Raw genomic sequence first — 13,724 nt, forward strand, 5'->3', positions numbered from 1 at the left:
CACACGTCACTCCGCTGCTCATCGAGCTCCACTGGTTACCTGTAGCCGCTCGCATCAAGTTCAAGTCTCTTATGCTGGCCTACAGAGTGATTGTTGGGAATGCTCCCACCTACTTAAATGCTCTTGTAAAAGCACATGTTACCCCCCGGATGCTGCGCTCATCAAATGAGTGTCGCCTGGCTCTGCCAGCCGTACAACCACGGCAATCTAGGTTATTCTCATTTGTAGTTCCACGTTGGTGGAACGAGCTGAGTCACGCACCCCTCATTGCAAGACAAACAACACAGAAGAAAACTCTCCCAGCTGAATCCGACCGATCGGCAGCAAACGGGCTGATCAGCCGAGTCAGAACAGCTGCGCCGGTATGGGATGAAGCCCGCGCTGTAGCCCACAGACCCCAGCTTAACCACGCCCCCTCATCACATACTCCCACCGTCCGACTTATGCTGGGGAGCCATCCGGCTCTCCACCTTGGGCCTTGGACTGTTTGCAACCGCCATGATTTTATCAATCTGGGATTGGACCAGTCTTCCACCCAAGTGGTACTCCAGATACCACACCTCCCTCTGCCCAAGTGCACACCTTTAAGGGTTGGCCATGAGCCCGGCCGCCTCAGGGCTCTAGCACTGTGCCCACTGTGTGGACGCAGGACCCAGTCCATGATTCTCTGAAAGATGGCTGGGGCCCAGAACAACCCGAATGGAAGCGTGACAAATGGGTACAACCCCTGAGGAGTGGAGAAAGCCGATTATTCTCTTGGACTCTGGAGACAAGGGAATCTGCCAGTAGCCCTTGGTTAAATCCAGTGTGTGTGGCGGTCCTGGTCGGAAGGTCAAGAAGGAACTGTTCCAACACTACCAGGTCGATGACCAAGTCTGGGGACCGTTCCTCCGGGCGCAGCCACCTCCAGGCCATGTCCTGCAGATGTTGGGGAGCAAGGATAATGTTTGCTCCTGTGAGCAATCTATTAGTGTTGGCCAGCACCACTCCTGCTGCCAGGGCACACTGAGCTACATTTAGAGGACTCTGTTCTGTTATTGGGCCACTTCTAGCTTTGTTTCCTGGTAATTTTATACGCCAGGTTTGAGATTTAGTAGGTGATCCTCTGGGAAAGTTTAAGGCTCTTGGCCACAGTGACAGTGCTTGTTCATAAGTCATCCATGTTTGATCCAGCGTATAAACCCTACAGCTACAGGAAAGCCCCGAGTACCCTGCCCTGCAGCCAGAGAAGACCCGCGGGCCCCCAGAGAAGTCGGAGGGCCGCAGCGCGACTCCCACACCCGGCCCAAGGAACATAACCCAGTCCCAGGGAACACGAGGAGACCCCACACCCCATGGGCGCACACATACAACCCACCCCCAAGAGCAGGCACAAGACGCAGCCGCAGGCACAGAACCTGGGCCGCGGGCGCCAGGCATGGACTGCAAGCCTGGATCCAGGCCCCGCACCGACAGAACGACACCGGCCTGAACCACCTGCCCCACAGGTGATCTGGCAGGACCCCATGCCTAGCCGACCATGCCCTGGAATGCCCACATCCCGTACCTGGTGGCACCAACCTTCAGCGATCAGCCATGGGCGCAGAGCGCACAGTTCCGAGCCTCCATCAGGACCCTGGTCAGCCCCCAGCCGCTGAGCATGTGGACCACAGAACAGAGGGCAGCAGACTGCACCCCCACCAACAGCCAGACCCCCCAGCGACGAGAGCCCCACGCACCAATGTTTGGTCTGGGTGAATTATAAATGGATTTTTTTTTTCAATTCTGTTGGTTAGTGTTTTACTTATAATCTTAAGGTCGCAATGAGTAAGGCTTATGGGTGTATAGCTGGAGGTGAGGGTTGGGTCCTTATTGGGTTTGAGCAAAACCAAAATGAGAGCGGTATTCATGTGCAGAGGCATGTCGGAGGTTGACTTAATCTCTGTAACCGTTCTGATGAATAATTGGGATATAAGTGGCCAGAAGTGTTTATAGAATTCCACTGGGTAGCCATCTGATCCAGATGATTTATTGTTGGGCATAGAGAAGAGCGCTTTCCTGAGTTCTTCTAGAGTAAGTTGTTGATCTAATGTGGTAGCCTGCTCTGTCGGAAGTTTAGGGAGGTCAATATCAAGGAATGATATATTAGATTCATTATCCGAGTGATATAGCTTATTATTAAAGCCTCTAAATATGTTATTGATGTCTTGAAGGGTGTATGTTATCATACCCTGTGGATATTTCATGGCTGTAATAAGTGTTCTCTATCGTGTTTCAATTCATTGGCAAGAAATGTACCTGATTTGTCATTGAATTCAAAATAATTTGCTTGTTTGTTGTTGCATTAGGAATTGTGTCTTTTGATGGATTATCAAGTTAAGATAGTTGTCCAGATCTCATCTCAGTGGATGAGTGGGCTTGTTGGTAGTGCAACTCCTTTAGTCGTTGTTCAAGTTTATTGCCAAAAGTGAGGTGTTAAACTGCCACCTGTCGGGAGGGTTCCGATTTATTCCATTTATGAGGTTGAAACTAATCGGCCCGTGATTGTAAATTACAATAGGGTGGATTGCAGGATTATTGATTTTGGACATTGCAGAGTTACTTGTTAAGAAAATGTCGATTCTAGAGAAACTTTGGTGGGGTGGTGATTAATTTGTGTATTCTCTAGAATGTGGGTTGTTTGATCACCAACAATCCCTAACAGCAAAATCACTCATGTATCGTTTTATAGTGTCCGACGAATGCCAGAATTTGTGATTATTTCTGGTTTGAGAACGGTCTTAACTTGGATCCAGTACTGTGTTGAAATCTCCTCCCAATATGATAATTGAGTCAGAGAATTCTAAAAGATTCTAAGAAATTTGGGTCGTCCTCATCGGGGCCATTAATGAGCTATGGTTAATTTGATGGTACCTAAAATTCCATTAATCATTATGTAACACTTCTACAGCACCCTGGATTAAATTGTCTGTGTCCGTTGCTGAGTCCATCTTCTTCCTTTTCACGGTATTACAGCCGTCCTGATCCTCTTCCATGATGTACTTGTTATAACAAAAATGGATATAAAACTCGAGGTCCTCCACTTTGGTTTCAAGCAGTGTTCCTTTTTAAAAAATAAATACTGTATATATCTATATGCTAATTAACAGTGCTTCTCTAAGAGGATAATCAAGAAAAACACAAACAAGAGATTGACAAAACAAAATTAAATCAACAAAAAAGCCATGCAGTGGGAGCAAGAAGCAGGAAATAATTTCAGCACCGGGGGAAACCATTGTGAACATGGGGATAACTTGCAAAATACAAACAAGAAAATAAAAAGTTCCCCAGTCTGGCTCAAAGCCAGGATATCCTTGATGTGAGGCAACAGTACTCACCGCCAAGCTGCCATGTTGGTGCAAAGGTGAAGATGCTGCAGTAAATATCATTTTAAGGGAAAATAAAGCAGCAGTTAAGGACTATAGAGCTCTGGTAGTTGACGTCACACAATCCCAGCATACGTCTGTGGAAAGGGGAAATATAAGACCTCAGACAAAAGTATGTTTTGCTCTAACCAAGATTTCATTGACGTCATATTGTATGTTGTTCGACATATGGATGTATTTTGTCATTAAAACGATAAAAGAGCAAAATGCTTTAGACAGGTTCCGCAGGATGCTGCAGGTTCCCGCTCCATTTACTCCTGCTGTAGGTTCCCGCTCCATTTACTCCTGTACATTTTGGTACAATATACCTACACAAATGGAAGCCAGATTATTTATTTTGGGTTATGTTGTAATTCCTGACGTGATCCTGATATAAAGGGATTCCAAGATAGAAAATTCCAAATACAGTATTTAAATGTTGGTGTGTCTGAGTTTTATTGCAGGTACAACAGAAAACAAGACATTAACTGCAAACAGGAAATGTGTGTGATGAACAGGAGGGGGCCCAGGACTGCATCTTGTGGTACTGTACGCCTCTAGGTGTAAATATTGTGGAGGTGGCCGTTGGGACCATGGATATAGAAAGCACTGTCTAATCTTGTATTGTGCACTTGTGTAAATATGCATTGATCAGCCACATTTGAACCACTGACAAGTGAAGTGCACAACATTGCTCATCTTGTTCCAATGGCACGGAGTCAAGGAGTGGGATATATTAGGCAGCAAGTGAACAGTCAGTTCTTGAGGTTTATGTGTTGGAAGCAGGAGAAATGGGAAAGCGTAAGGATCTAAGCCACTTTGATAAGGGCAAAATTGTGATGTTAGACGACTGGGTCAGAGTATCTCCAAAAATGTAGGTCTTGTTGGATGTTCCCGATATGCAGTGGTTAGTACCTACCAAAAGTGGTCCGAGGAAGGACAACCGGTGAACCAGCCACAGGGTCATGGGTGCCCATGGGCTCATTGATGTGCTGCGTAGCCACACACATCTTGCTGTGTATGAGGCTGCGTAGCCGGAGACCGGTCAGAGTACCCTCGCTGACCCCTGTCCACTGCTGAACGCACCTACAATGGGCACATGACCGTCAGAACTGGACCATGGAGCAAAGAAAGAAGGTGGCCTGGTCTGATGAATCACATTTTCTTCTGCATGTGGATGGACAGGGTTAGGGCCCAATCGGATGGAGCATCTGGGGGATGTGTTGGAACAACAAGCCCAAACCAACTTGCAACTTCCAGGATTAAAAGGATCTGCTGCTTATGTCTTGGTGCCAGATACCACAGGACACCGTCAGAGGTCCTTGTGGATGTGTGTGTGTAAATGCCCATACAATAGTCTAAATTATATACGTTTTTTTTGTTTTTTTTTAACTTAAATTAACTTCTCAAAAAATATTCACATGTTCTGAGCATTTGATTTGTGCTCTATGACATCAGGTAAAACTGTACATGGAAAATGATTTTAATTAAACGATATGGAAGTATAGGGGCATTATCAGTCTTGGAGACATCCCCGTGTGAACTTAATCTCAGCGATCGAAATTGCACTTTTTATTTCAGGTAAAAAATAAACGGCATGGAATAAACCTCACCAGTGATCCCAACTACCTCCAAAATCTTCCAAGGTAATTGTTTGCGAGCTACCTAACCTGCTAGCAAATGATTTTTGAAGCACAGGATTATGGAGAAATTCCTGAGTCGAATTGCATCCTAAATCATGTGATCATTCAAAGGTTTCATGTTATCAGGGAAAAATACTCATCTGTGCTCAACTCCAACTTCTTTGCGGCCACTTAAATTTGCAAGCTCCATATTTACTTTATTTTGAATAGTAATGCTGTACCTTACATGAAGATGTTAACCAGGGAAACAAAATGGGTCTATTCTACGGAGAACACAGCTCCCTCATCAGTCTGACGCTTGTTTTTCCTGTGTGAATACACTGATGTTTCTTAAGAGATCCTGATCCCCTAAATCCTTTTCCACACTGTTGACATTTGTACGGCCAGTCTCCTGTGTGAATAACCTGATGTTCCTTGAGATTTCCTGCTCTTCGGAATCCCTTCCCACATTGTTGACATTTGTAAGGGCGTTCTCCTGTGTGAACACGCTGATGTTTCTTGAGATCTCCTGCTTGACCGAATCCTTTCCCACACTGTTGACATTTGTACGGTTTTTCTCCAGTGTGCACTCGCTGATGTTCCTTGAGATTTCCTGATCGTCTGAATCCTTTCCCACACTGTTGACATTTGTACGGCCGTTCTCCTGTGTGAATACGCTCATGCAGCTTGAGATTTCCTAATCGATTAAATCCTTTACTACATTGTTGACATTTGTATGGCCATTCTCCTGTGTGAACATGCTGATGCAGCTTGAGATTTCCTAATTCATTGAATCCTTTACCACATTGTTGACATTTGTACGGCTGTTCTCCTGTGTAAATACGTTGATGCAGCTTGAGATTTCCTGATCGTCTGAATCCTTTCCCACACGGTTGACATTTGTAGGGCAGTTCTCTTGTGTGAATACGCTGATGTGTTTTGAGACCGACTGAGCGACTGAATCCCTTCCCACACTCTTGACATTTGTATGGTCTATCTCCTGAGTTAATACGCTGACTAATTTTGTGTTCACTTGATGAAAATATCTGGGTCCGGACCAACAGGGATTTCACTCCTGGAAGAAGAGCGGGAGAGAAAAAAGCGGGACACAAAAGAAAGTCAGAGAGGCCACAAATCATTTTGGGTGTTGAGTTAAAACAGGTAAAGTAGTTAAAGGTTCCAGCACAGTTCAAGCAATAACGACAAAAAGAACGCCGGCAAACATGAAACAACAAAAATAAGTTATAAGCTTATCCGGCATGTTCTTAGTTTATAGTTCATCGACTGACCCCTGAGTGCCATTGGTCCAAAATGTCACGGTTGAAAGGATTGTGGGACTAGTGTTCAACTTTCTTTTTCCTGTTCATACAACAATAACAATAACTGGCATCACATACTACTGGGAGCTACGAGTGAAATTAGGATTTTGAAGGCACCGCTGTACAGTTGGTGTGAGGGAATCTTCGTCTGTATGATGTAGCAAGAAAGGATTTTATATACACATACAGTATATGTGCACACACACACACACACACACACACACACACACACACACACACACACACACACACACACACACACACACACACACACACACACACACACACACACACACACACACACACACACACACACACACACACACACACACACACAACCCAAGTAATTTTCTCATGTATACCTGCATGCTTTTGGTATGTCATTAAGTTGAGAAAAGAAACACATTTTTGCTAAAGAGATCAATTATATTCTAAAGTGGCCTCGACAGATTTGTTGGAACCCCTTAGAAAAGATTATAAATAATTGGATTATAGTGATATTTCAAACTTACTGATTTATTTTATTGGTATCACACGTCTTCAATCTTATAATCAGTCATTAAACTAATTTTAATGGAGAAAAGTAGTCACTCTACTGTTTGCTACCATCGTGTGCACCAAACTGAACATGGACCAGAGAAAGCAAAGGAGATCAGAAAGAAAATTAGAGACAAGCATGTTAAAGGTAAAGGCTATAAGACCATCTCCAAGCAGCTTGATGTTCCTGTGACTACAGTTGCAAATATAATTAAGAAGTTTAAGGTCCATGGGACTGTAACCAACCTCCCTGGACGCGGCTGCAAGAGGAAAATTTAAACCAGATTGAACAGAAGCATAATGAGAATGGTAGAAAAAGAGCCAAGGACAACTCCCAAAAAGGTACAAGCTGAACTCCAAGGTCAAGGTACGTCAGTGTCTGATCGCACCATCCGTCGCTTTTTGAGTGAAAGAAGGCTCCATGGAAGAAGACCCAGGAGGACTCCACTTTTGAAAGAAAAACATAAAAAAGCCAGACTGGAATTTTCTGAAATGCATATTGACAAGCCACAATGCTTCTGGGAGAATGTCCTTTGGACAGATGAGTCATAACTGGAGCTTTTTGGCAAGTCACATCAGCTCAATGTTCACAGAGGAACAAATGAAGCTTTCAAATAAAAGAACACCATACCTACTGTGAAACATGGAGGAGGCTTGGTAATGTTTTGGGGCTGCTTTGCGGCGTCTGGCACGGGGTGCCTTGAATCTGTGCAGGGCACAATGAAATCTCAAGACTACCAAGGCATTCTGGAGCTAAACGTACTGCCCAGTGTCAGAAAGCTCCGTCTCAGTCGTAGGTCATGGGTCCTCCAACAGGATAATGACCCAAAACACACGGTAAAGGCACCCAACAATGGATAAGAACAAAACATTGGACTATTCTGAAGTGGCCTTCTATGAGCCCTGTACTGAATCCTATCGAACATCTATGGAAAGAGCTGAAACATGCAGTCTGGAGAAGGCACCCTTCAAACCTGAGACGGCTAGAGGGGGAGTGGGCCAAACTACCTGTTGACAGGTGCAGAAGTCTCATTGAGAGCTACAGAAAACACAAACAAACACAAACGATTGCAGTGATTGCCTCTAAAGGTTGTGCAACAAATATTAGGTTAATTTCTTGTCCAGGCCATTTTCATTTGTTTTATTATGTAAAATATTCTGTTGAATCAAAAATCAAAAGCAAAGTCAGATTTCTATTAAATATGGAATTAACAATGATGGATGCCAATTACTTTTATAAGTTTCAAGTTATTTCAGAGAAAATGGTGGGTTCTTCTTTTTGCGTCGAAGGGTACCAACAAGTTTGTCCAGGCCATTTAAGAATATAATTGATCTCAATATCAGCAATAATTTCTCTTTTCACAATTTCTTTGCTTTACTCTACGACGTACCAAAGGCATGCAGGTTAACATGAGGAAATTGCTTTTAATTTCTTCACTTTTCAGGAGGAGTGAAGCATTGTTTCAATGAGCTGTAAGGGTACCAACAAATGTGTCCATGTATAATCATTAAGGCTTAAAAAAAACCACATTTTGAATAAAGCTGTTCCGATCATTTCTATTTACTAGATGGACTAAATTTTTTTTGACAGTGTTTTTGATGTACGGTTTGGTGTTTATTTACCAGCAGAAAAGAGACTGTCATCAGCAGAAACTGAGACCTGTGCAACCAAGTGTGGTTTGTTCCCGTTGTGTTTAGAATTGTATTTATTCATAGCAGGGACTAATCTTTTGAACAAGCCATCATCAACAGAAGTTGAACTGAGGAAAAAAAATAAACCTAAACCGAAAATAAAAACACTTCTTTATAACCCAGGCCCCCATGTAACTGTAGATGAATGCCTAGTTGCATTTCATGGGCGGCATCCAATCAGACAATACATACCAAGCAAACCGGCAAAATACGGCATTCAGATATGGGCAGAATGTGATGCCCAGTCCTGCTATGCCTGGATTTTTTTTTTTTTTTGGGCTATTAAGACATTCAGAGGACCAACACAAAGTAGCTGGGTCCATTGGCCCATACCATAAAAGTTAACCAGTCATAGAAAGGTTAAGTGATTAATGCAGCATTCCATTGAAGTCGGAAAGGAACGAAGAGTTAAGTCGGAATTGACCCAGTAGAAGAGCTTGGTTGGAGATGAAAAACAAACACTTACCTGACGGAGGGTCTGTGGTCTCCTTCCAACCTCCATCACTGTCTTCAATCTCAGGTCCAGAACAGTGTGAAAAGAGGAACTGCTCAGCACCACTTGGTTCTAAAGCAGCAGCTGGATCTTCTGGATCCAGTTCTACTTCTATTTCTACTACTTCTTCTTCCATCTGTTCAGTGTAGGTGCTGTTCTCCTCAGTTTGGTGCTGATGAAGCTGGGACCACTGAGCGCAGTCGTCATCATGTTCCCTCTTTACAGGGACCTCCTCCTCCTCTTCCTCTTTAATGTGTGGGGAATCTGGCTCCTCCTGGTCCAGACTGGGGCTCCACTCCTGCTGCTCAGGGGGAAGATCCTCTTTACAGACAGAGAGCTGCTGGAGCTCTGGAGGGAACACTGCCATACAGACACAGGGAGGAAAACTCAGTAACCTACACATTTAGCATATAAAAATATTTTTTTATGTTGCTTTAAACATCCTTTACCTTGCTGAATGCTGATTGGCTGGGTGTGTGATTGCTTCCTGTGTTGCTGTTCTCCTATTGCATGTGTGTAAATGATGGGCGTGGTCAGGGTTTGTCCATGCAGCTGCGAAACAAGCGGCGCTGCAGAGTGTATGACCACAATGTAGGGAAGCACCATCTAGAAGTATACACACTCTTTAAATAACTAATAAATAACAATAAATTATTAAGTTAGTTTACAGCATGTGTCCTTAAGAATTATCAGTTCATCTCATTTTGGATTGTTAAAGCCCTGTACACAAAGTCTTATTGGGTGTCATTGCCTCTTTTAGATTTGTATTTGGTTCTTAACTCCAGGGTCCGTCTGAGAATCACTCTCGGTCATCTAGTGACCTGCTCTGGTCCTTGAGCAAGACACTCAATCCTAAAGGCCGAGACGTGGTTCTGCGTAAACCACAGCGGTATTTCCTCTGCGGTGTCTGTGGCAGAGGACTGTGATATGGCACCAGAACACCAGGTGGCAGTGTTTCTTAGGCTGCACTCTGTCCCAGTGTTTAATATGGGGAGAGGCAGGAGAGAAAATAATAGAGGGCAGGCATTTATTTTACACTTAGACTTATTGATTCATGTTTTTTAATTCAGGAAATTATGTGTCTAGTCATTTATTCAGGAAATTACGTGGCGGGAATACATACAGGGCCCAAAGCAGGCGGCCAATCCTTACTTGTGGCGCTGCGTGGCTCTACGTGCAGTTAGATTTGGTGGTCTCTACAGAATAAGCAAGGACACAAAATACCTCAGGCGGTGTTTTGACACATGACCATAAATCTGCCTTCACTGCTCCCGATGAGCTTGGGATGGCTGCCTCCAGGAGGGTATGAATATTTTGTATTAATAAGAACAACAACAACAACCTGTATTTCTACAGCACCTGATCGCTACCTACTCTACAGAGATTGATCAATGACACCATGTAATGTCACAGTTTACAACAGTCCGAGCTGCAAAATAAAGTATCTATGTGGTCTACTTTTTTAAGGAATGTGTCCCCGTCTTTGCAGTGATTTTGATCTGCTGCAGCTCCTACTCCAACTCCAGGGAAACCAGTGATTTGCGAGTATAGGAAGCTTCCGACACAACCTTTAGTCATATTTTTAACGGAATTCCTAGGAGTGATTCTGAGATGTAGCTGAGTTGGGGTAGTACGGGGTAGTTGCTGTAGAATCCTATGTCTTTCGATATGTGTGTATGTGAAAAATTCTAATCTGTTTCTAAAAGATCACAATCGGCCAGGTCACGATTCAATCAAATGTGTTCGATTTTATCGGGTGAGTCCTTCCTTAATCTTTTGGTGTGTGTGCGTCAAAGCCTCAGATCTCATCAGACAATGAGAATGTGCAGTCAGATACATTCTGGGGAGTGCAGCGGCACTCCAAAACTGTGGCGGTCCTGTTCTCTGTCACACAGCAGTTGTTATGTGTGTCCAGAAAAAAATGAAAATCTTTAAATTTCCATCTTTAAATGTGTGTTGATACATCTATTCATTGTCGTTCGCGACTGGGAAAAAAAAAATGTAATCATGTAATGTTGACGAGGGTTATAGGATTTCAAACTGTGGAGCTGAAACAACAGATATGACACAATCGGGCTCAACCCAAATCATGGGAAGTTGGCCTCATGGCTGAGTCAAAATTATCTTTTCCAATGGCAATTGGCTTTTGTGCTATATTTATTTGGCTTTCTTAATAGGAAAGGACTTCTCACTATAATAGTTTAATTTCCTAAACTGTAGTTTTGGTCTGATCGTAGCTATAAACGTGATTTGAACAGTACTTGGATTTTTTAACAGAGGGTTTTGTAGAAGTAGTGACATGGAATAAATTATCATTAAAATGATCTGTGATTATTGTGATAATTAATAATTAGTTATGATAACATCCCACCTTGTACTGGTGGATATTGATCCAAATAGTCAAATTCCCAATTCGATTACATTACATTTGATTTTGTAGTGACATCTTTCAAGGTAATTTGCATAAGGACTCTGTATATAATATACAGTGGTACCTTGATTAACGAGTGCACTAACATACGAGTTTTCCGAGTTACGAGCCATCGTTCTGTAAATTTTTTGTATTGATTTGCGAGCAAAAATGTGAGTTAAATGTGAGGAGCGAGCTCCAGATACACCTCCACTAGTTGGTGTGGCGAGCGAATCTGGCCAGCATCCCGTGTCTCACTTGTTCACTTACGTGGTTAGCTGACTGTGGAAGCATCTCTTTTGTGTTTTGTGCAGTTATTTTGCCAAAAAATAAATTTCTAACCATGGGTCCTAAGAAAGTGCTGAGAAGAAGAAACAGATGATGTCGATTGAATTAAAGCATGAAATCATAGAAAAACATGAGCGATTCTCTTCGAAATTCTCTTTTATTATGTTTTTATACAATATTTTTTATTTATAAATACATTTTTCTTATTTAAAAACACGTAACAAAAAAATGGGGTGTTTTTTGGGGGGCTGGAACAGATTAATGGCATTTCAATTCATTTCAATGGGGAAAATTCATTTGCTATACGAGCAGATTGAATTACGAGCTCTGTCACGGAACGAATTAAACTTGTGAGTCAAAGTACCACTGTACTTGCATATGTCCAATACACAGCCTGATGATTACATTAAAATATTCAATATTTTAAAATCACATCTTTCAAAATGATTTATATTATGATCGTTTATAGAATATGCTTTCATTCAAAATTATAATCACTCACAGAAGGCGTTTTCGTACCGCGGGAAGTTCTAAGAACCTTTGGAGGAACCATCCCTTTTGCGTTTTCGAAACACTTGTCGAAAACAGTCCAAAACATATTCCGAGTTTGTGACCTCACAGAGTCTTGCAGCTCCAGAGCAGCTGGTTCGAATCGTGTCAGTTTTATTTTAGTCCCAAAAGTTTAAAAAATTGATGAAATGTCTCTGAGGGACATGCAGTGTTGAATCTTCCACACAGAGTGATTTCCAGGACTCTTTGGACTACAAGTAGTAGAAAGACATCTTCTCATAATAATGCTGATAAGTAATGCTGATGTAAAGACGAGCGGCAGCACACAAACCGATGCAACCCTCCAATGGGAACTCAAAAATGTGTGATTGGTGTCGATAATGGACCCCTTATATTGCTGCCTGCAGCTGTAATTATTATTATTGTTGTTGTTTTTGTTGTTATGACACTAAATCCCTCCAAGTCAATATGAAACCAGTAATTTTGGAGGCTTGGGTCAGTGGTTCTCGGGGCTAACTAGCATTAGCCTCCCTGGTATTACTAATACTACACTATTACTACAGAGGTACTACAGTACTACTACTGCTCGGAGCTAACTAGCATCAGCCTCCCTGGTATTACTAATACTACAGTATCACTACAGCTGTACTACGGTACTACTACAGCTCGGAGCTAACTGCTAACTAGCATTAGCCTCCCTGGTCTCCGTCCAGGAAGTAGAAATGTGTCCTGGTTTCCTGCTGTGAGCCCCGCAGTGCTCAGGAAGCCTGGGCAGAGCCACATGGAATCCGGAGACACACTCACCTGCTCGGACATGCTGCCGGAGGAGGCCCGGTGTTGTATGGAACTCCGTTTCCCGGTCCAGATGGGTCTCGGCCCCGCCCCCGTCTTTCCCCGTTCAAACGGCGAAGGAAACGCGCGCTCCCGCGACGCTGTGCTCGTACCACAGAGGTACTACGGAAAGCGTTAAGGGTCAAATCCAACATTTTGACTGTAAGGTCATGAATGTCGCAATGGAAAACCCAACCTATGTCTTTGTGTTTTATTTCTTTATTAAGACAACCAACTACTGGTAATACTATAAATAAATAATATCATGTTTGTGAGGTTTATTTTGATATTGTAGACCTTTGGGAGGAATGAAGAAGAAGAATCTTTTATTGTCACATGCACACACACACACACACACACACATCCCCTGCGTTGTACTCACATGTATTCTAAGCGCTGATGATGAACTATATGCAGCACTTTAATAATTAACATGAATATCTGCAGAAAAACAGGAAACACGAAGGGATCTTAAAGCATTTTATTGTGCAAAGATGACATTAAAAGGATGAAGGCAACGAGCTCCGCCTGCACTCTCCACATTCAGTGGCTGCTGTGCCCTCTGCAGACCACCAGGTGGCGCCGATAGGCTCAATATGTCAGTTGTGTGTAAGTACATGTTCCAACCACTAGTGGCAG

At 43.0% G+C, this 13,724-nt stretch overlaps 1 protein-coding gene across 2 annotated transcripts; it reads right to left on the reverse strand.

Moving 5' to 3' along the window:
• Positions 1-3,832: 3,832 nt before the first annotated feature.
• LOC307230067 (uncharacterized protein) lies at positions 3,833-13,145 on the reverse strand. 2 transcript variants are annotated; one of them, XM_080000262.1, is made up of 5 exons: positions 13,059-13,107; positions 10,170-10,242; positions 9,496-9,652; positions 9,020-9,406; positions 3,833-6,080 (listed from the first exon to the last, which is right to left on the reverse strand). In XM_080000262.1, the coding sequence occupies exons 3-5, from the start codon at positions 9,650-9,652 to the stop codon at positions 5,290-5,292; spliced, it is 1,335 nt and encodes a 444-aa protein (XP_079856388.1). In that variant the 5' UTR covers positions 10,170-10,242; positions 13,059-13,107; the 3' UTR covers positions 3,833-5,289. The 2 variants fall into 2 exon arrangements, with proteins under 2 accessions (XP_079856388.1, XP_079856387.1); XM_080000261.1 differs by lacking the exon at positions 10,170-10,242 and having other exon boundaries at positions 13,059-13,145.
• Between the last annotated feature and the right edge of the window lie 579 nt (positions 13,146-13,724).

The sequence above is a fragment of the Zeus faber genome (assembly GCF_960531495.2).
Source record: "Zeus faber genome assembly, chromosome: 5".
Lineage (NCBI taxonomy): Eukaryota > Metazoa > Chordata > Actinopteri > Zeiformes > Zeidae > Zeus > Zeus faber.